Genomic DNA, 24348 nt, shown 5'->3' on the forward strand with positions numbered 1-24348 from the left:
TGGCTGGCGCGAGGAGTACAAGGGTGATGACGACTTGCCACGCGACGACGTGGCGGTCCGCGGTCGTGATTGGATGCGGGCTTAAGATTTATGTGCCCGGCTGTGTTTGGGTTGATAATTTTTAAGGCTACACATCCTTTACCAACCTCCAGTTGGCTGGTCCCCCACTCCTTTTCCCTATTGTTTTTGCTTCACCATCCCCCAACCCACTGGACTCGGGTATTGTTGTGGAACTCACTGAGGCTGATGCTTTTCGATTGTGCGATGTGTGGTTGTGTTTTTTCTTCTGGTGCGCTTCTGGTGTGTGAGTGAGTTCTTTTTTGTCCCTGCTTCTTGCTGTTATTGTTTGAAGCACTCCACGCCGTTAGAATGAGTTTCGGTTATGGACGGCGCCTTTACCCGTCTGTCTGATAATTCCAAAACTGGGATTGTGCAATCTTGGCGAGGCATACACACACATACTCGTACTTTTTTCTCGCTCTATCCCGATATCCATTTCCGATGCTCGGCGGCTGTATGTGTGTGTGTGTGAGCGCGGTTTTATGTTTCCTTCTCTTCCAGGAAAAGCCATTGTTGACGGTACGGATGGTACCGCTTTCCGTCCGAGGCACTGTTGTTTGTTGTTTCGGTTATGTTTCATTTCCATTTCTAGCGCCAACCGACCATCGAACAAGCAGAAAACTCAAACCGTGATAACCGGGAAACGGCAGAAAGCAGTGCATTTCCACCAGCCAGTCACCAGTCCAGGGCCAGGAACAAATGTTGACATAACGGTGGAGGCGCCGAGGCCGAGAAAAGAATGGAAAATATTAACAAACAGCAAGAAGAAAAAAAACCACCATCACGTACCAAAAACCCAAGCAAAAAGCCGGTGAAGATGCACTATAATCAAGTGAAAACCATCTTCCTCTTATCGTTGCCCACGGTTGCCCCCTTACCGAATGCAGGCATTCGATACGCATTCGTAGCCACGGCAAACACCATCGCATTCGGCGCATCCACCGCGATGGAATGTCGGGCAGCTGCTGGTCACTACCACCGCCGAGCAGTCGAAGGGCTACGGTTAAAAGCTTCCAAGTGCAGAAGCGAATGCAACCCGTGCTCCACAAATGGTGCGAGCGCTTTACAATATTAAAAAGTAAAATTTCCATTGAAGTGCCGGTGGCTGCACCAGCTCGTGCGCTCGCGGAAGCTACTTTCTTCGCAACAGGATGCAATAATGCATCTTACCGAGGCTGTGTGTGTGTGTGTTCTTGTGTATGTGCGTGTGGTTGGAGGAAAATTGTCAGAAAGACATTGCAATCTACATTTATTGCCAGAGAGTAGTAGTGTGCCGGGCTAGCATCGGATGGGATCTGAGCATTTTTTTCCCTTTTGCAGTACTGTAGCAATATTAGAGGATTCTTTTTCCTTGTGCTTGTTTGCCTGCAGTTTTGTTCATCACCTCGGTGGCAGATGCCGTCCGGATGGGTTTGCGCACCTGTTAACTTTCTACTTAGCGGCAGCAAGCGAGACGACTTAGCACAAGCATTCGGAGGGAGATTGGAGAATAGGATAATGAAATGTACTCTTCCTGACTACGCAATGGAAATGGATGTTTGTGAGTGTTTCAGAGAGTGGATGAGCAAGAAGCATTCCTTAGATTGCTTAATCAATATTAGTAGCCAGGTGTGCGTGTGTGTGTGTCTACCCTGCCAAAAGGATTAAAATGTTTGGACAATTTGGAAAAAAATTGCCAAGGTGATTGTCTCACGCGCATAGCAAACGTCATATAAGGGGCTTTAATTGAACGGGAAACATAATGAAACAGGAGTGCATAATGATTGAACTAAAGGTTATTACATCTTAAGACACCAAACTTTTCTTGCTTCGCTGATTTATACGCCTTGAAGTATGCAAACAGCACAGTATAAATTTCTACGCCCAGGCCATCCTTCGTGAATAAAAAAAAGAGATAAGAAACAGACTTAAAAGGGAATATCGTTATGTTTGCTTTGCTTTAGCTTGATTACGCCTACATGTATGCAATCTGTTTTCCAAAAGATGCGCAAGAGCTTGATGGTATTTCAAAACAATGTTCAAAGGTCAAACAGATACGCTGAGAGTGAACCAAGTTACCTTGGGCATTGGATGACATTTTGCAAATAGCTTGCATACTGGCAGGCGTAGGCTACATCGTACAGAAAGTTACTATGCTGTTTTAATGCAAATATTTGCTTTTTATGTTTGGTGAACTTTTATTAGGAATATTGGTATAAATGTCTATAATTGGTTTGGCGATTTTTTTTGGTTAGGTGCACGAGTGGTTAACATTTAACTCAAGTTACAGTGGCGGGCATAACAATAAGACCACCTGATCTAATATATGTGCAAGAGACGTTTGAGAGAAGATTTTACAGCAATTGACTATAATAAGATGGTAAATTCTGCTTCTTGCAGAAGATTTCCAATGACCATTGCATACATTCAGACGTAAGCCTCTAAATTCTGTTTCACATCTAGGCTTATTTTACAACATAAAGAAGAATGAACGCAGGCTCGATAAAAGCAGTGATATTCATCTCTAACATCCTTACTGAAACCCTTCAATGAGCGTAAAATGCCAATGAAATCATTTCCATTGAGATAGCTTCTTTCAACAACTCGTTTATCGTTGTTCGTTTGTGCGCTTGCTTCTGTCAACGCCAGCCAGCCGTTCCCATTGCCCTTATTCCCTTTTTTACCGGCATCCACATTTTATCTGATGCTGTCGCACGAGATAAGCGTGGCTGCGTTTTACTTGCATACATTTTTCATTCGCTTGAGCAATGGCAATAAAATAACGGAACTGCTCGATACACTCGCACTCGTATGTGTCTGTGTATGTATGTGCACCATGTTAAAGTTGAAAAATCACCAAACAATAAGCCGCAAACGCAACGCAACCATCCGCAAACGAAAGCGATGAAAACGACGACAAATCCCCAGAAGGGCTGGCGTGTACTGCCATTGTACGTCGGAATTCATTGAAATTGGAAATGGAGGCTATTGTGGAAGGGTTTTTTTCCTTTTCCCTTTTTTTCACATTCTCCACCAGCACCAGATAACCTATGCTGAGGAGACTCATGCGAATGATGATGATCGTGATGATGGCGTTGATAGCGTTGATGGCGGTGTGCGTCGTGTATAATGAAACTCTCTCAAGCACACCGCCACCATCGTTTTGGGAGGTTTTAATTTTTGATCAATGATTCACCGAGTCGTCGCCGTCGCCACCGCCATGAGGGAAATCTTCTACCATCTTCATCGCGACCATACGAGCCCCACGCACTACGGTGCAGGCCTGGTTTTATGGCGCCGGACCCGGGTAATCCCCACCGGTACAGTATTATTTCAATAATAATTCATTAACGCTTACGGAAATAAAATTAAAAATAAAACAGCACAGCCCGTGCGAGCAGCAAATTGAAGCCAAACGCAGCAGCGTCCAGAAGACGTTTGCGATCGATGCGCCTGAATGTTTGCAATCCGTCGCTCACATAAATGGCGTAAGCCGAGCCACGCCACGGTCGTTGCCCGTAATGATAAACAGTTCGATTTTATGAGGCAGCCGAGAAGGATAAGCGTGTGTGTGTCATTATTTTGGTGAACTATCGAATTTAAAATGTTCACCTTCCCTGGTCGGAAAAAACGATACACGCATACTGATTTGCGTGATGATTTATGCAGTGGTCGATATTCGCGCATCGGGCGGCGTGCAACGAGCGATTGTTTGCAACGATGCGTCAGTTATTGTTTACACTGGGAATGTGGCGATGGGAAGCCATTTCGAAGCGAATGCACAAAATTATGTCGCATGATATATGTCGGTCCAGTTGAATATAAGCAGTAGTTTAACGTTCGAGCAGCTGTGAGGGATGATCGTGGTAAAATAATCTGACACGCTAGCTATTGTTTAAGTCTAGTTTATGGGGTTGCTTCAACGGTCAGCAAACACTAATAAATCTGTAATTTTTTTTTTAATAGAAGGATTATTAAATTTTCTGCATAAACTTTGCTTTTTAGCGAATTGAAGTGACAACAAGGGAGGAAAACTATGAAAATTGATATTGAAAAATTAACCCCTTAAAGTATGCAATATTTTGTAATGGTGTCAGATTCAGCCACAGTGTAAGGCAGTGGTTTGTACAGCATCAAGCAAAACATCTTCTACCACGACAGTTCTAGCATCAGAGTGAAAATTTGATGAACGGTATATTTTCCTGCAGCAAATCCATCCTGGCACCTTCTGACGAATCCTGTAAAGGGGCCCAAGTCAGCAGAAGAGAATGTGGGAGATTGACCTATTATATGCTCTTGGTGAATAATTATCAGAATCCACATAGTTAACTGGAAATGCCTACAATCTGGTTCTTATTTGCTCCTGTTCATCCAGTTATCCGATATCGACTTATGTCGACTTTCATTAATTTTATGTCGACTTAAAAAAATTCATAACAATTTTTGCCTCTTTTTTAGAAAACAATAAGGTAATTCTATATATAAACTACCAATGAACCTAATTGCCATGAAATTGAAGCCATGAAGGAGCCACAAATATATTTCTACAATTTTCCCCCATTTTCATGATTCTATTCCTTCCCAGTTTGTTGACGCCTTAAGCGGACGAACGATGAGAGTTGTGCGCGCCGTCAAATTTGACGGCACTGTGACAAGTAGTAATTGTGACGTGCTAGAAAAAGTAAACTGTTTGAGCAGATTTGGGGCTTTGTCATGTTCGCTTACCATTTACATAATGGAGTGGCACGTCTTCAATGATTGTCATAGCGGGTTTTGATATTTTGCTGCCGTTGTTCTTCTTTAAACATCGTAGACGAGAAAGGATCTTCCCGATTTTTTGTTTAAAATTCAGTTAGGATCCAACCAGCAGTGAAATCGCGTTCTATCAACTGCTCTAAAACGATGAGTTTCGTACATAATAAAGTGATTTTAAAAAATCATTAAAATCGACCAATGAAATCAGCAGCCTGAGTAAGCTTAAAGTTTTACAGAAACAGACACTAACCATACATCAAATACATCGGTGTGCCATTTGTTACAAACAGAGGGATTAGTCGCAAGCGCAAAGCACAATCCATTTCAAGCCCATTATGAGGTTATAAGTAATCTGCGTAAAAATCTTCCCGTCCCAAACCAAAGCCTATTTAATCCCTGGACAAAGTAGCACAGAGATGTAAAAGAAAAAACAAAACGGCTCACACAATTTTCCCCAAGCGCTTCCCAATAGAATTAGCAACAAATCCGTTAACAAGTAACGCTCTCCGATCATTAATAAACGGAGATAAGCTCTGTCGCTGCTCGGAGAAATGAGCTTCACACTTCAAACGGCTGATGGCAAACTAAACAAAAAAGATCCTGGCTGTTTTTTTGTTCTATCTACGGCTCGGCTACGTAGTGCACTAGAGCCTTCACCCCTCCGACATTGGTGAGTAAGTAACGCGTGATTTTTTGCAACACCAACCAACCGGTACCGATTGCCGGCTACCGTTTTCAATTAATACACCCTGCACGGCTCTACACGCTCCGGTACGGTCAACGCATTAGAGTGCACTAAATATTGAGAGCATGGCAGCGGCCTCGAGCAAAGTTCGGGAAAAACACTTCCTGAAGTCTCCATCGAACAGCTGCTCGACACCGGGCTGGGGCTTAGTCTGTCAAACCTGCACATGCAGACGTCCGGTGCGGCTGTTTTGGTGTGAGTATGAAGAAGCGAGCAAATCAGAGTGATTAATTGTTGCCTCGTAAAAGTCCACCGATGACGGTAGACCGTAGCCACCGCGCACCAGTCCCAGCCAGCGGTGACTACTACTACCAGTAGCCGGCGGCGCCACTAGTCATAATAACGAGCAGATCATCCGTTGGCAAATTTGAACGACGCGAACCCGTCCCCGGTTCGCACCGTCGTTCGATTTCTACAGCCGGGGCCACCCGAGATAAGCGGAAGTGTCGCACGCCCGGGGTTCCGCGGTGACGATAATTTATCATCATCACGTGCCCGGTCAACCGTGTGTGTGTGCGCGAGTGTGAGCTCCGATCGGAAGTGGTCCCACTTTGTACCGGACGCAGCAGGACACGCCAGACCACTGTGCGCCATCAGCCGTGTTGCGATTGCGTTTGTGCATCGGATTTTACATGTCGTCCTACCCCCGTTGTAGTCCACCATGATGCATGTGTGCACCGAGTGGACTCATTGTCCGGATAGTACGTGTATAGACACCTCATCCGCCAGTCGGTGGCCGGCCAGCCAGCCAGGAGTGGCAAGACACCGTGGAATGTGACGCGACGCTTTCGAGCATTAGAGTTTGATGAGCTTCGAACCGGGCCTTTTTCCGAAACCCGAGAGGCTGCGGTTTCTGCAGCCATAGTCTCTAGCGGAACACCGGGAGTCCACATTAATTATTCTGCGGCTACTGTCATAACTGTGGAACCATCAATTCCGGCTCACAAAACACCGAGAGCCGTTAGAGACCGCTGTGTAACAATGGTGGATGGACAGAGGTGCGGGCTTTGATGGGGGGTTTTCACTGTGGTGGTAATAAAAATTTTAAAGGTTATGTTTCGCCAGTTTTTTTTACCGTACCCAACCGCTTAGTTCAGGAACCTGGAACCCGGATAAAGCCTTTGATAACGCGGTCAGTTATCAGTGGCGTGAGAGATTCTCATCGACCGTAACGAGCGAAGTGGAAAATTATGCTGAATGGATTGGGACCGCGGGGAAGAGAATTTACGTCCCGTTTCACCCTTCTTCCGTGGCATCCAATAAGCCTCGGTCCCAATACGGAAAAGTGAGAAAACGGAAAACCAAACAATTATTGATATGGAATGACTTTGATGGCTGAGTGGAGCTTGTGACAAGGCGAGTGAAAGAATTTATCTTCTCTCGCAAAGTATTGTGGTGACTCCGGTTCACTTTTCATAGGATAAACTGAATTCATTAGGAGGAAGTAATGCATATAACATGATCGTATCGTATCGATCGAAGGAGAGGTACTTGAACTGGGTTTGGGAAACAAGAGCTAAGGGGATTCTAGCAATATCTCCTTAATTGTGTCATGTGTATTGCATAACATCAGGTGCAGCTAAGTGCAGTCGCTTCTAGGCAATTTTGTTTGTTTTCGGACTGATATCGGCATTCTCTGAGGATTATTCTCAGAGTGCTGTTCCCCTGCTCTCCTGGAACCGACTGTACTGATAACTGTTGCACAGTAGAACTATCAGGTCTGATTTGACATTCTCTAATCTAGATTTCATCGCATATATTTGAAATGCGGGTTTTTCTGAAACCCATTTTTTTATTACAGCTAACTCTGTACTGTTCTTAATCAAGGCTCAACACATTTAGCTTTGAACCGTTCTAGCTAGTAGAACTACAGGCTAAAACAGTGGACAAGATATCACATAATATTGCGTTCAATTAATTGATTCAAAGGAGATTCAACTTTAAAATTAATTGGATTTTGAATATAAAACGGCTGAAGTTTACTCTCGAATAATAAATGAATATTTTTATATATTTTTATTAAATGTTTTAATAAGAAATGGAAGTCTAGCAAAACGCCGGTTATGATTTGCCAGTGTCTATTACATTATTATTAAAAGACTTATTATATTAGACAAAGGTCCACATTAAAAGTGGCATGAATCGGAACTTTACTGATCGCTGGTACAAACAATATAGTCTCACGACACATAAGCACGTTTTTGAATTCGCTATAAGACATCATTCAGAAGTTTTATCTTACGAGAATCCTTGTTCCTTCACTAGAGGTGGCAACGTTTACAATCTTACTCCAGCGTCTTCACGGTTAACACGTAGATTTCTTACATGCTGTAGTCTTTTCACCAATGAGACATTTGTTACATGGTCTGAAAAACATTGTCTATCGACCAACAATTGCAATACTTGAATTGTTTAATGAAAAATAAAACAGTCAAAAATTGAATAGGTCAAATTTGAGTCAAAAAGAAAAACAAAATAAAGTGCCTAGGTGAGGAGATCTTGCGTCTTTACTTAGGGCTGTCAGTCAATTATTTCAGCTGGAGCGATGAACTTTTCCGAACTCTTTTTAATGTGTCTCTCTGCATTGAACTTTGCTAAATGAGCAGTTTCCGGAGAAATATGTTCCTAGAATTGTGCTCTTCAGATGACAAAGTTCCAATGTGCCATATGTCAGGTTTTAGTGCTAGGTTAATCATTTCAAAAGAATTTAAAGTTTGACAGGTGTGTGATCAAGCCTACGATCAGAATGACCCACCAAATGCAAAATTTTCTTTATCGTTTCATTTCAATAAGAGCATTTAATCAAATGAATAGCTTTATCAGCTTAACCTGTCGCTAGCTCTATCCTACTTAAGGCTTACTAGTGGCGCCATCTATTGCAAGACATGACGTATTAAAAAATTGTGAGTCCGAGAGACAATAACAGCTAATGTTATTTAATGCAACTGATTTAGCAAGAACGAGCTGCTGATATCATGAGTATTGTAATCAAAAACAGCTTTAGATTACTATACATTAGTCTGTGTGCAACATTTCCTAAAAAATCCTATTCATCGACTATGATTAAAAGAGAAAAATTAAGTTGAAGGAAATATTTTTCTGAAGCATTAAAAAAACCAGTATCGCTTTGAGTTTATTCTCGCTGAAAAATTCCTTCCCATCTCTTCCAAATGTTTCTGTTCTTCCTACTAAATATAATACCAAACGAAACAGTAAAGCTGAACGATTAAACTGCTTACCTCCCGACCAGAAAAACCACCGTATCCAATTTGATATCTCTTTCGCTACCTGTTAACTTTGTTTTCAGTATCCTCCCACCGTGTTTACACAAAACCTTCACCCTCTTCTCCTTTGGCACAGGTTGCACACGGCCTAAACTCTTAGGCAGGCTTAGTTAAATCGATCCCCGGTTCCCATTTTTTCACACTACCATCGATATCGGTATCGCCTTAATGCGCACTGTGGAGCGCCCCACAAGCCAGCGATGGATTATTTTCACACCCATAAGTCATTAGGGTGGCCGGAAAAGCTTACCACCTTCAACACACACACAAACGCAAGAACAACAACAACAAAAACTCGAAATAAAGTAAAACGTTAAGCTACGCCCAGCAACAGAAACAGTTAATTAGCAATTTCCTAACCGCTTGATCCGATGACAATGGAAAAACTAATTCCATTTCCCACCGCCCCGGACTCCCTTATGCGGCCCCGGTCGAACCTCATTAGGCGTGAAATAGAAACTATTTTCAAACGTGTGCACACCCCTGTTTTTCCCCAAACCAACCCTTCTTTTGTAAGCCCGAAAGGGGATCCATCCCAGGATGTTTGCCCAGGAAGATTGGGCGCTCTACCTTAACCCTTATACGGGGGATCTGGAACCCGACCTGGAATCTATTTGTTTGGGTAAGGTTTCAGGGTTTGTTTTTTTCGTTGAGCAGCCAGGTAATCGATGAAACAGTTGTCCGTGATGGCACCGGAAACTATTAAAGCGTTAAGCTGAAATGGGCCAATAATCTCGTCGACAGAAGCGTCTTTCCCGCCAGCTCGTGCGACGGGGATTTGGACGGGGTTTTTTCGACTGTCAGCAACACAAACACTTCACGTTTGGGACTCATTTGGGTTGGGTTTAATTAATGCCAGAGTAAACGATAGGTTTTTAATGTAGTGGTTTATAAGCGGGAGAAAAAGAAAGGGAACTGCTACTGATCGTTAGTGCACTTTGTTTATTAAGACATTAGTGGTGTGGTGTGGCTGTGAGCCTAGGTGAAGAGGACGCCATTCTTGACAATTTTTTAAGGATGATATAGGATGAGTGATATCCTTGAAAGCCTGATTTTTTTTTTAGAACATTCCCCTCGCTTCAAAATAAACTTCTCGTCCCGTGGGGTGAAGTTGCACTTCCGGAATATTTATAACGTACGTGAACAAGTTTGACAGCTCTCATCGATCGTTCCTGACGATGGGTCAAATGGACCGAAACTTGTAAACTCAGAGGTCTGGGCGAGCTTCGTACGTTCAATCATCAGCTATCCAATACGGCCTACGCCATTCAAAGTGAGTGGGATGTCTATCTGTCTATGCTATTCTAAGCTATAGAAGCATACATTTGGAATAATATCTAAATGTCAAAGAATGAATGATTTGGACATCATTCGGACCTTTCAACATAAAACCTAACATTTCAAACAGGCATACCCAAACGCATCCGAAGCCGAATAGAATTCACCAACAAAATTCCAACTTGAGATCGAAAACACAGACAAAAACATCAACATAAATACGTACACACCCGTCGGTGTTACCAGGCAGATGAAGCACGACTCGAAGCAGACCTGACGAGAGGTTCATAGGCCATTCATTATCTAGGAATCAAACTGTGGAAGTTTTTAAGTTCGAAGCGCTCTCGGAAACCCCCCGGTGGAATGATGTTTTGAGGCCACTTTGAGTTTCGATTTGTTGAACTTCCGACAGTAGAACTCAACCGAGAGCCGATACGATTCATCGGAAGTTAACGTTGTTGACTTTGCACAGATACACAGCAGTAAACGGTGCGGAATCGCACACTTTTGTAATTATATTTTCTAGATAAAATTTAAATTCTCCAATACAAATACAATAACAAACGCAGGTATTTTCGTCTGGCACATCTTTCGACTTCGCCCACTCCTTCTCAGCAGTAGCAGGGTGCAAATGTTATCTTAAACATAAACACCAAGAAGCAAACATACGCAATCGGAAGCGAATGCACCAAGAAATTCACCAAACTCATACGGGCAGCAGTAGTTCTGGTTTTGGGAGACGCGGGCTAAAGGCAGTTCGGGAGCCATTTCTTTCGAAACGAAGTGCTTCATTAAAATTTGCCCGGGTTCTGATAAAGCGCTCCAGCAGTAGCGTAGGAGCTTCTCACATTGGAACAATCTTTCCAATTCTAGTTCTGTTTTGGGTGGCGGTGGTGTGACGGAACGACCGGGGATGGTGGATGGTGGTAGATGAAAAATGATGGCTGGGAAAAAGTTGCGAAAAGTCATAAGAGCGCAGAGACATTAATTTAGCAGAAGCTTTTAAAAACGAAATAGCCGAGACGATTGACGGGACCGAGTTTGGTGTTATCTTCTGGTCCTCTCGGGTTCGGTGGGAGCAGAAGCATGAGACATTTAGCGGCCGTGCCTGTTGTTGTTCCGTAGAACAGCGAGTGACGGCTGGAGGTCACCTTTTGCTGAGCTTTATCCGGTGCTTCGTTTGTTTCGCGGTGTTCTCCCCGAACGGCGGGAAAAGTCCCCGGGGGCAACTGTTTACCTAATGAAGATATCATTCTTAAGCGTGGAACCACGCACCGAGGACGGCGACGAGTGAGCGTTCTAAGACAGCTTAAGCAAAGGGAATGGAAAAAGTTGTGTCAGTCTGTGCTTCCACCGGCACTGACGTGTATCAATGTGCGCTGTGCGAGAACCAGAACCAGCCATGAATGTCGCTTTTCATCCTTCTCGGGGTGGTAATGAGTTCTGACTCGAAGGCTCGGAGATCGTGCCCGTGCCACCAAGTTTGGCGCTCACGCGACACATCAACTCTGGTGACCTCCCGGCTGACGCGGTGCCTCGTGAATCCTGGTCACGGCACCATACGCCATCCGCGTGGCAGTCCGCGAGCACGCGAGCCTCTTCGTCAACTCTTGCACGCTGCAGTCCTCCCTCCCACCCCCCACGGGTTCTGGAAGGTTAATGGGAAAGTTTGTCAGGTACTATTAGGCTGGTTTTGCGAGTACGAATTGTACGAACTTTTCGTTCACATGTGCGTTGCGGCCGAGCTGTTCGAAGGGGGTGGGCCGACATTCGATCCAATTTTCGGCAGAAAGATATTTTATACATCGTCTCATCGGTGTGTGTATGTGTCTGGGGGCGATGATGTTTGCGCTCGCGAATCTGCGCCGGAATGACTTTTGAGAACTTGTTCCTTGATGTGTGTGTTTCAATGTCAATGTGGTACGCTCACCACGGCCTTATCGATCGCAGGAACGTGCGGGAAGAACACATTAACGATGAAAATGATGATGCCGATTAGCATACTGCTGCTGCTGCTGCTGGTTCCATGTGAAGCATAAGCATCACGTGGAGTGGTTGGCGCAGAGGAACTTTTGAGAGGAGAGCACGCGAAGAACAAATTTATCGTGAAAAGATGCATGAAAAGAAGCAAAAATAATAATATTGAAAGGACGGAGTTGGGAATGGTTTAAAGATGTTTGGATCTTCCGAGAAGATGGTACCGAATTAGTGGGAATAAAAATCGATATTGCTTGCGAGGGTCGTTTGAATCCCGCCAACGTTTAAATGTGTGATTTGTTTCTTTATGATTTTGTCTTATTTTTAACTTTTTTGGAGCTCCTGTCGGTATGTTTTGCTATAAGGCCTAGACCAATGTTGATGTTTTTTTCTAATGGTTCGTATTAAAAACACTAGATCGAACCCCTAAAGGTTTGCAATATTGATGAAAATAAAAGAAAAGAATATTAACGAGAGTTTCAAAAATGTACGCATGATAAACCAGAAGTGGATGAAATATGAAAATTGAGAACTCGAAATTGCATACATTTAGGCGCATCTAGTGTCATTGGCAACCCAACAGCCAACAACAGGAAAAAATTGCATACCGGGATAAATATTCTTTTAATAAGAAGTATTATTAAACCATTCTGTCAACTTAAGCAATAATTTTCGAACCAACCTTATCAATCATCATTAACTATACAAACATCACCGCGAAACACCTTTAAGCAAAGTCAACCAAAATCACATAACATAAACAAAGCACCCTCTAGGCCATTTTCAACCGTTCAGCCCACCCCGACTGGCACCGCATGATAAATGCTACAATTGCTTCATCGAGCGCGATGTTATTTAAAAATTGAAGAACATAAACCATTCCCGCCTTCGGTATTGAATGTGTGTGTGCGTGTGCGTGTTAGTCACACACTGTTTTTCACGCTCGCGAAAATTACGCTGCCTTCCCCGTGTATGCACAATTGGTAAATTCAAATTCCATTCCTCTCCGAATCCCACTACGCTCCTCCCCTCCGGCTCCTCTTGAAAGGTTGACAAATTCCAGCGGAAATGTTGAGATAAATTTATTTATCTTGAGCACCCATTATGGCGCTAACTCTTCGCGTACCCATCGTGCGTACCAACACCGCAGCGGTGCGTTTGCTGATGTCATTATTTTGGAGCAGCAACAGCATAACGGAAGAAGATCCGGATATCCAACCGGGTCTCGCTTCTCCTGCTGCGACAATTTCCTTTCGCTATCCCGTCGATCAGTTGGTGGTGGCGTTGGTGCGTTCCTGGGAAAGCGGGATAAGCTCGACAGGTAGGCAGGAAGGCCTTTCGCCACAGTTTCTACCAAAGATTAGAGGTTTACAGTGGTGTGCGTGAAATTTGGGTCGGCAAAAGCTGTCTAATTTAAAAACTAATGAGCGATTACTTGCGATATTTATATAAATTTAGGCTCTCCAAAAAAAGTGCTTATGCACATTTATGAAGAATTATAAATAAAATGTCTATTTTTCATTAAATTTCAACTTCACGCTTGCCAAACTTTCACGTCTAAGTTAAATCATTGCATAGCTTTAGGCGCTGCACAGTAATGTTTCGGCAATTTTTGTTTATGATTATCGTAAAATTAACAAACAAAAAATATTTACTAAGAATTCGAGAAGAGAAATTCGTTGTTCAAGCTTTCATGGAAATCTTGAACGAAATTTAAAAAAAACTGCATAACTTTAGGCGCATCATCATTACGTTAGCAGCCGTTGTAGCAATACTGTCGTCTGGGTTTAATCATAAGCAAATTCATTAAACTAACCGCATCCTTCTTTCTGTCGCATGGAACTCACACACACACACAAACACACCAACCACTGCGAGCTGGGAGCTAATTCAACGCCCATTTTTGTCGAAAGTTTACATCGGTTTTAAGCCAAACGTTCAAGTGTTTAAGCTAACGGCTTCATTGCTTGTCTGACAACGGTGTCCCGAGGAGCGAGCGTGGAAAGGTTACTCGCACCGTAGGTTAATGCTTGTACCCGTCGACCTCGAAAGCTACGCCCAAAGGTGGTGGTGCACAAATCGCAACCGAACCTCGCTCCAGATCTTTCTGCCCCGGTGGAAAGGATAAAGATTCTGAGTTTGGCGTGGAGTAAAATCCGCGTATACCAACATGCTTTGGGCGGACGGTTTTGCGAAGCGGATGTGATTACAACAAAAGATTAATTCGTTATGTGTGATTTATGCGTGGCGTGCGTATTGTGCTGCTGATATATCCGGAATCAACCACGACAACCACCATCTTGCAGGTGTCGGGGTTCTGTTTTCCCCTTTCTTGAGGGTAACATTTGGTATGAAAGCACGCACCAAATACTAGCCAGGAACGAGGGTTGAGAGGGGAGAGAATTCTTTGTCAAAGATTTTCTCATTCCCCGTCAAACCACGTGAACTTTTCACCAATCGTGCGAGGAAATGAAATCGGTATGGCTTAATGGTGGAATGATGAAATTGCTACCACAACTGGGACAGATCTTGGGAGGGAGGATATTAAAAGTTTAATTTATCGTGTTACAAAACCCACGCCCGGGATGTCGGTGGCGGAATAGAAACGTTTGTTGAGGAAAATCCTGAGCAAACAAGACGGCATGCGACCAGCTGTAGCACCTGAAGCAGTGTGCAGCCAAACACAATGGCAGCTGTTGAAGTCATTGCAGAGAAGTCTTGTTGGATGGATTAGTAGCTCACAGTGAGCTGACTGACCGGAATCGAGTCCGGTCACACAAACACCACTTCTCCGCTGCTTAACGGTGTCCTGCTGTCCGTTCAAAACAGCTCACAAGCACTGGGTGCGAGTTTCCAAAAGTTTTTCCCCTTCACACCGGCGGCTCGGAAAAGACATTCGGTTGGCATTCTTTATTTAGTTTAGACTTGTTTTCTTGTCTGTAGGCTCGGTAACTTCATCCATCCAGCAGCGAGGTCAACTCCAACTGATCTCTCACTTACGGCGCGACGGAATGCGGAGGTCCTGCGGGCTCTTAGCAGAATTAGGTAGCGCGCAACCCATTGTTTGGAAAGTTTCACTTCAACCCGGACGTCCCGGACGAACCTCGAACGGGTGCCCAAAAACCACCGCAAGAAAAGCTTCCCACAACCGGCAGGTGAGTTTGGTCGCTCCGATATGTAATGGATACACACAAACACACAGCAAACCATCCGAGAACTCAGCTCATCAAGGAGTTCATTAATTTTAGCAACTTTATGGTGTACAACAGAGGACCAGGCCGGTTTCAGGTCGAACTTCCCTTCGTCTTGTGACGGGATGACTTCCGTCGGTGCTGGGGACGGCACAGCAACACAAAACCATCGTTCTGCATTGTGTTGAGCCGTTGCTGCCCACTTGAAAAGACATTTTCTAAAGAGCATAATCTCATAATCATTGGCAAGCAGCAGCAGCCAACTCCGTGTTATTCTTCGTCGTCGTCCCACTAGTGAGAGGCTAATGGTTTTTTGTGTGTGTGTGTGTGTGTGTGTGTGTGTGTGTGTGTGTGTGTGTGTGTGTGTGTGTGTGTGTGTGTGTGTGTGTGTGTGTGTGAGTGACCTTCTGCCTACAGGAATGGTCCGACTGACAGGCAGCTGAAGCAACCTTTTGCCAGCTTCAGTTAGCTTCACACCAATTAAGCGTTGAATCGGCTCGGCACCGGAACGCGTACATTCTGGGCAAGTTTTTAAGCACATAGCGCTAAAGCTCATACAACGGTAGAGCGGAAAAAGAAGCAAGCGCTTTTATGTGACTGGCAAACGATGACAGACAATGAAACCGTTTTTTTCGGGCGTTAAATGTGTGCTTGAGTAGTGGATGGTTCTTAAGAAGCATATGGAGCACCTTGTCATTTTTTTGTTGGACCCTGTCGTCTATGATTTCCGTTCTCGCTCGTCTCACAGAACGAGCTTATTATTACGCAGGTTTTTCATTGGATCATTGCTTCAAGTGGGTTTCTTAAAGTTCCTCTTTGCGATTTTATTTGCATAAAATGGTATTGTTTTTGAAAATTCGTTGCTCTGAGGGAAAAAAAACAGTGTGTACATTGCATACCTTTAGGCGTGCTTTTAAAAGGGCAAAAACTTAAGAAGCTGTTAACAGTGTAATATTTGTCACACTAATTGGATGACCAACGGCAATACACTCGGTTATTTGAAAAAGAAAATACACCACATTGCATACATTTCGGCGCCGTTGAGTAAAATTCTCGAAAATAATTATTCCGCTGGCGAGTGTTTCGGCCTTTTCTGTCCCTCGCTTATTAACCGAAGTGATGGCTGTAAACAGTCACTAATGAATCTACGCAACGGCTATAAATTGTGTGGTGTGTAAATTTTTCGTCCCACCCCTTGGACGCACAATATTTTAATTCATGCCATAATTTTCCACTCCGCCTTTTTTTCCACGGCGCTTACAAGATAAAATTTCTCGGAAGGAAAATACAATTACCCGTCAACTGGCGCGACCGAACAAAAGGTGATATTTTTGTGCGTGTGTGTGTGCGAGCAATATGTCCGCGCATATTGTGAAATGGTCTCTCATTTTGACCCCGGGTGTTTGACTTACCGTGTTTGTCCTTTTCGTGCATCGATTTTCCATCTATTAAATTTATAATTAGCACCAATTTCCACCACAGAACGCGCACGAAACCGTCGGTTTTCATCTTTTGTGTCCGCTTTTTCTCTCTCTCTCTCTTCTATCTACCGAGCTTGGTTGTTATCTTTGAATCGTTGTTATTGGATCGGGGTTTTTACCGGTGTACTCCTCACTTGGCACGCACTTCCTCAACCCGACCCCGATGAATCTGGTCGATGCTCAATTTAATGACGTCTGTGGCGGTTTGCTGATGATTCCACGCGTCAACATATCCCACCGGACGGTCGGTCGGCGGTCGATCGTTGGTTCCATCTTCTCACCGATTCGAGAGGGCACCGTAAGAAAGATTGCATTACGAGTACGATGGGGCTTTAATGGGCTGACTGACGTTTGTTGCTGGTTTCCGCAAGACTGATGGGGAACACTAGCCGTCCGACTGATGCCCTGGTTACCTGCGAACGATAGAGCGAACGGTGAGCACGGTTAGTATGTATCCTTCGAGCGAAAAACTCGGATGTGTGAGACGCTTCAGCCGAATGGAACCTTCGTGCGTTGAATTTTATCTTCAATTGCCCCATGTTCCGGTGATGCATCGACGGAATGAACTGCGGTCGGAAAAGCCCAATCAACAGCCATCGCCGTGCGGGTATGTGTGAGTATGTGGAGGAGAAAAAAGACGAGAGCCCCACGACTAACGTCAGCCACAACACAATTGGGTAGACGACGACGACGTCGGTTCGACACGAGGCGAAGAAGATGCACAATATCGGGGCGACTTACGGATGGATGGATGGATGGATGGTTGGCTGGCTGGTGTCGTCTACAAATGGTCGTGCAATGGTCGGGGCTGGCAAAAGAATGGCACACTGCACTTGAAGCTTGCAGCAGCAGCAGCAGCAGCATCCCAGAACGGGGATCGGATTTTACAGCAGCTTCCTTACATTGTGCCAACCGGGGTTTTTTGGTGCCGTCTAATGGAATGTGTGTCGCGGTTGAAGTTGTACATTCGGGTTGCATTTCCCGGCAAAAAGCGTGCGTTGCTGGCGGAGGGCGCTTTTATTAAAACCGCCACGTGCTTATGGCTGGCAACCAGCTGCACCACGCCTGTATCGCTGCAATCGTGGCGTAAGGTACGCACGGTGGGGTGGCGGGTGCGAGCTTGCAGGCAAATTTATTCATAACGACGCTTGACAATGGAGCCCGAGCCGCGTCACCAACGATACGAGAATAACTGACTCTTCATATGGAACTGGAAATGGGACTGCCATTGGTTGCCTGTGCGTGTGTGTGTGTGCAAAATCGTGGAATTGAAGCAGCGCTCCTGCAATGGATGCACATGGATGGAAGGCTGTGAGGCGTTTTGCATCCGTACGCCGTATAGATTACATTAAATTTCAAACCAACCAGTACGGCGATTTGCATGTAACGGTTTGCAGTGTTTTATGTGTATTTGCTTTTAATTAAATTGTGTTGTTGTGAAGCGCATTCGCCTCATATTCCGTTTAGTGGCAGGATGGTTTTTTAATCGAGCGAGTTTCTAGAAAGGGGACAGATTTAATCTTTCAAGCAATTGTTAAAGCCATAGCAAAGGAGTGAATGCAAAAGGAACTTGGCTACATTTAGGCGTGTTAAATTTTAAATTGAAATAAGCTATGGTGTTAAAGGAGACAATTACTCTTACGAAACATTGAAACTGTATGCCATCCATTTATTTTTAATAAACTTTTAACCAAAAAGATGACTAGCTTTATAAAATCATGTTTAATTTAATTATTAGTAACTGAAATTCATGTCATTGGTCTATTGCATACATTCAGGCGTATATTCTACTAGCAAGATTAATTTGTGATTTTTACAATTAATCAGAAGAGGAGAACAATAAAGAGAAATAAATTAATCCAAACAAATCGAATCATTCAATAGAAGTTAAAAAAAAATCTTGTTGATTGCCTATCTTTAGGCGCATTTTACTCTGAGCTACACTTCATTTTATTCAATGCGACTTCTTATGCTGTTTACCAACAATAAAAAAACAATTCCACCATTCAAGTAATTTTCCATTAAAAGAAATCTAATTATGAAACTAATAATTTCTAATTAATTTCTCAACAGACATCACACTCATTTATCGTACAACGAATGTCCTACAGTCACAAAGCCTTCACAGCCTCTCTCGCTACGATTCCTTTCGAGAGAGCACCCCAATGCAAGAAAAATTGAACTTGTTAATTAAAACGGTGCACTTGAGCAAGTTCTACGCCTCCCCGGAATCGACCCCCCCACCGTTTTTTGCACAAGCTTCTATTTGCACAAACCAAACGAAACTCGATCTGTACCTCACTCCCCTAGATTTCCCGAAGCCATTATCGTACGGGGGCTAATTACGGTGTGATGTATCAGCCGCATCAAGACGGTCGGTTATGGGAAACCGCTGCCTTGGCACACAAGTACTCATAGCTGTTGGTTTGCCGGCTCTGTTCTGGTCTGGTTTTCCAAAGGCCAGCTCGTAAAGGTATCGATTATTCTTCCGGAACCAGTCGGACCGGGTTGTCGGGCAAGGTTGCCGGATCGATATTTGCACCGGATCTCTCGGCAGTAAATACTGGGTTGCATAAAGCAACTCGACCCAAAGATTCGACCAAGGTTAGTATGCAAATTCCTTGTTTAAGTTCAATGCTTATGCCCAAGATATAAGATCGGATTGCAGCAAATTCTTGCTTCAAGCTTGTGTGAGAAGTATGTGAAAAAAAAACGCTCTGAAACCGAAAACCACTCACATAATTTCGGGGTTTTCCGCGGTTCACACTCGATTCGGACCCTGCGTCGTCACACGCAAAGTCGCGCAGGTCGGTTAGTGGAAGGTTTTTCATCAATTTATGGATGAAATTATATTTTAATCCAAAACTAATTTACATGCACGCGAAATCAATTGCTCGCAAAATGCTTGATTGCGAATAATATACTGCAGCACCAGCAGGAATGCAGCAGTGCGCGGCCTCACACAGAGCGGCCACAGAGAGAGAGAGAGAGTGTGTGAAGACAAAACACAAAACGAAAACCAGAAAATCAATCCTGCATCGGATGGACAACCAATAATCAGCCATTTGTAGGGCGAAGCTATTCACCACTATTGAGGCAAACAGACAAAAAATGTGATCAAACCCGTCAGGAGCTGGTTCATGTTCGGAAGCTGATTGCTGGATGGGGGGAGAAAAATGGACAGCAACACACATCGGGAGATTCCCTTTTTACAACCATCCCCAATAAAGATAAAAAACAACAACTCCCATTCCCCTCCCATAGCGAGATGGATGGACAAAGGCTTGATTATGTGTACGGTGCGCATTAAATCATTATTTCATTATTTTCATGAATTGAAAATTTACTCATTATGCGAACCCGACCATGTGTATGATTCTGGTGACTGGGCTGCTGGGCCCCCGACAAATCGAATTCGCTCTCAGCTTGGCGGACCAAACTGGAACGGAAGCCAAATAGTGAACGTTGCACACAAGCACACACACACACACCCACACACACACACACACACGAAAGAATATGGCGGAAGTGGATGGACGCTGATCGGTTTCGGGGCCGGTAATTGTGATTGGACAGTCGCACAACCGACTCGCAGCCTTTCATTGTCGCCCCGTCGGGTTGATTAAAATGAGCGACAATAAAAACACAGTCAATACTGTTGGAGAGGACATGGGTTTCATCCATCTTATTTTTGCTCCTGTTTTGTTGTGCTTGCGCTCTGTTTTTTTGTCTTGTTCCCCATCGACCAGCAACAGTCAAATGGACAGCGTTGTAACATGCCAATTAGAACTATTCGTGGGGAGGGAAGGAACGGAAAAAGCAGGAAAGTGCTGCGAAAAATAAATAAAATGGAACCGACTGGTTTGAGCAACCGCTTTTCGACGCCGTTCAATCCGTTTGATCGTTTGTGCAAAGTGGACGGAAATTTGAGAGGAAGTTTAATTGTAGTGACACATATTAAGGAACGATAATTAGTAGTCAACAGTTCTGCATGCTGCTCGTTGATGTGAATTCGATTTCCGTAGTTTGTTACAACACATTGCGAATGCTAACAAATGGACGCTTTGTGCTGTGCAAACAAAGAGGGCAGAGTTTTATACTTTATTGGATGGCTAACAATTGTTTGACTTTTTATTCAGAAAAAAACTTTAAAAATAGAACAAAAGCTTTTTTTACCTTTTTTATTTGAAACTTCAACAACAATTTTATTTTTATTTCCATTTCCCGTACAGTTTTCTAGTCGGAATTTCGATTTTAATGAATGCGCCTAAAGGTATGCAATTTACAGTTTCATCAGTCACAAAACGTGCCAACTCGCTTTTTTAAAATCGCTTTTTTAAAATAAATGTATTGATGACTCGATTTCGATCCCTCGAATTCAGTCAGGAAAATGTAAGATTTACAATCTTTTTAGAAGCCAAATTCTTAGCATTTCTTCAATGATTTGAAAGCCACAAAGAGGTCATATCAATCCTCGGCTCTACAGCTTAACAAGCTTGAAATAATCGCAATAACCAACATCACGTGTCAGGTGAAGAAGAAATAGCTTCTCCTCTAGCCTAGCACTAAAAATGGTCAAACGCGACTTCAAAGTGGATGCTTCTATAAGTGAGGTCTTCTATAATCTAGATCCTGGGTGCTTTTGGTGGTGATACATTGATGGCATAGACATCATCAGTTTGAGTCTTTTATATATAGCAAAACCTTACCAAAGGATCGAGCAGCAGGCACAAAGCTCTAGAGTTGAAGATTAACGAGACAAAATCCAAAATGATGGCTTAGTTTATTAGTCTTAACAACGTAAATGTTGTACTACTTCCTTCAATTGCATCTTCATTCACAATACCTACCCCGAGAATTGAAATTCAGAACTCAAATACGTATCTGAGGCATGGATTCTGTCCAAAAGTAACGTATTTTTATTAACCGAACCGAAGTTCGGGAGAAAAATACTAAGAAGCATTTTTTGGCGCTATGACAATTTTGGAAACGTAACGTATGGTGATTAACTAGGTGACTAAACAAGCCTAAATACGTCATGAGAATGACATTTTAGGCTGTTCACATTGACAGAAGCGACGTGGTATTTTTGTATTAAGAAGGAGTCAAGGCGTTTTTTGGTGGCAAATGAGTAGATTTTAGAAAGAGTACAGAGCAGTTTGGATGTGGAGCATAGTATCAAATATATTTTAAATCGTTCCCACTATTAGTAGAAAAGGTCCTTTGTGTCAGCTACACTGAAAGCTGTCCCGTTTTAGATGAAAGCTACTATACCCTTTGTCAAACAATCTTCATTCGAATAAAGCTGTAAATTTTATTTTCCAGTTAAAATTTTAGAATCAAAGCTTCATTCTTCCCTAGAGAGTATGTTCACGAGCGAGACTTCCGACTGACCAGAAGCGACAAGTATTCCATTCTCCAAATACTCTTTCCAAACAATGCATTCTTTCTAAATCTGATTGCACACTTTTAGGAGTTGCTAATCCGAGCCAGCGGCTTAGACAGAATTCAATTTACGACCGTAACACGCTAAAGTCGCTGTGTGCTTCCTACAAACAAATAAAGAGAAGTTTAAAGCAAACGCCTAAATGTATACTATTCACATGCAAAAACAGTACTGTTATCAATTCACTCGTCTCAAGCGACCGATCCTACTTCAAAGAAGTAAACGCCTTTTTTGTGGAATGAATTTGTTCACTAGAGGATAGGAGATTCTAATAATAGTCCAGCAAAGTTGAAGCGCATAACACACGACTGGACGGTCTGTTCTCTCCCACGTTTACTGACGAACGGAAAAAACAACATTTCACACAAATTACTAATCCCCTGGAAACTGTCCAATGCGCCAACCGAAACCACTGTTAGCGGGGGCCTAAAGCTGTTAGAAAATCGGTGCAGTTCCTAAACATTCTCTCTCGCCGCTTCTTTTCATCCGACAGCTTCCAAGAAGTAGCACGGTTCCCCGGTCCGTCGGTCCCGCTCCGGCCATCCGTTCGCTCGCTTCCAAATCAAAATGTTTAATTTATATTCCCTGAAACACGATGCTGCTCGATTCCTTTCCCTTCCAGGCATTCATTATTTTTTTGCCTCAATTTGCGTTACGGCCTAACAATGTTGGGTCCCTCGCTTCGTGTAACTTTTCTCCACACTGCTAGCTTCGTTCCCGGAACGGGCAGGCAGGCAGGAACACTCGCGGTGCACACTTTCGCGAGCAAAACCATTCATTTGACATCAAATATTCAGTTGAAGGATTTTTTTTTTCCTTTTTGCATGAAATCGGAATCCTTCGAACTAAATAGATCTGGTGGTCGAGCACGGCTTGCTAGACCAATTTCACGGTGCAGCATGAAGAATGGACCGTAACCTAAGGCAAATTAAATCACCGTTTCCTAAGAACCAAGATTCGATTCCCATAGAAGAACGTAATGCGCTTCAAGGGTCAACGGCGAAGTTATGGCTTCGGACACGGCTTTTTGTCGACCCGAACACTCATTTGTCGTTGTCGATGCATTCCTTTAATCGCCTCCGTCCCACTCATTTCGGTCAAATAATGGTCAATGAGTGTATGGTTCAAGCGATAGACTTTCCACCTTTTTCTTCGTGCTCTGGTCGGTGCCCGATCGTGCTCAACTTCATTTACCTGGTAGCACATTTAAATGACCGGGCTGCGGGTTAACTTACAAAAAAACAAAACGGCACCTCCAGGGCTGCTGACCTTCTGCCATTCCGGGCTCAGTCCGGAAATTGCCAACCCATTCTTTACCCGACACCAAGATTAATTTCCTCCCCGGTTTGCTGGCTTGCTGTGGAACAACTCTGAAGCCACTCGTAACGGTGCGGGATCCCTGCGGCGAGTGGCGACTCGACGGTACAGTGGTAATTGTAAATCATAATGAACCACACCTACGTGACCGCGTGTTGGCATGGTCCGAAAATTTACCACCCAGCATCGGCTGGAGATCAATGCATAGGAGGTAGAGGGGTGAAAAGGGGAATACACACACACACGGACAAAAAAAACCTGCATCACGAGAACAATGACGCCCGAGAGCGTCTCCCTCGAGAGGCAAAACAATCCAATTCACTAAACGTCAAACGTAGTGCGAGGCAGTTTCCTGCAGAGGGCGCCCCAGGGCGCATACTCTCACACCACATGGTAGCGCCCTCTATTGTGTGCGACAATATTGGCTCGACAACACGGTCCCCACACGCTTCTCGCCCAGCCACGCAGTTCCTGTGGAGTAGTGCAATTGCAAAAATCCGGATGTGAAGGGAAAGGGATTAATTTCCATTACAATCGAACGGTGCAAGTGCATCCTTCGGGCATATCAATTACCGTGCTCGGGGAGATTCCGAGCACGGGTGGTCCGCGGGGGTGCCGGGAATGACGGCCGGGCCCAGCATGACGGTCGACTGCGTGCCGACACGGGCGATTAGTTCGCCGTACGGCTTAGTATTCATCATGGTTTTCTGTTTTTCTGCCCGTAGCAACGGTCCAGACAGTCGTCGCTCTTGTTCTCGGAACCCCGGCAGGACCTCACTTGTCGCTCGACCGGTGGGTTGAAGTTGCACCGTGGAGGAGCTCATTGATTGACTCC

General features: G+C 44.0%; 1 protein-coding gene across 6 annotated transcripts in view; it reads right to left on the reverse strand.

The window, feature by feature from the left end:
- Window positions 1-24348, reverse strand: part of LOC118512033 (nephrin-like) — a 93013-nt gene that overhangs the window by 53526 nt on the left and 15139 nt on the right. For all 6 annotated transcript variants that reach the window (XM_036055825.1, XM_036055830.1, XM_036055829.1 and 3 more), the window contains exon 3: window positions 16682-17163. In XM_036055825.1, coding sequence (XP_035911718.1) covers window positions 16682-16778 — 97 coding nt within the window. In that variant the 5' untranslated portion in view covers window positions 16779-17163. The remainder of the gene's footprint in view (window positions 1-16681; window positions 17164-24348) is intronic.

The sequence above is a fragment of the Anopheles stephensi genome, chromosome 3 (assembly GCF_013141755.1).
Source record: "Anopheles stephensi strain Indian chromosome 3, UCI_ANSTEP_V1.0, whole genome shotgun sequence".
NCBI lineage: Eukaryota > Metazoa > Arthropoda > Insecta > Diptera > Culicidae > Anopheles > Anopheles stephensi.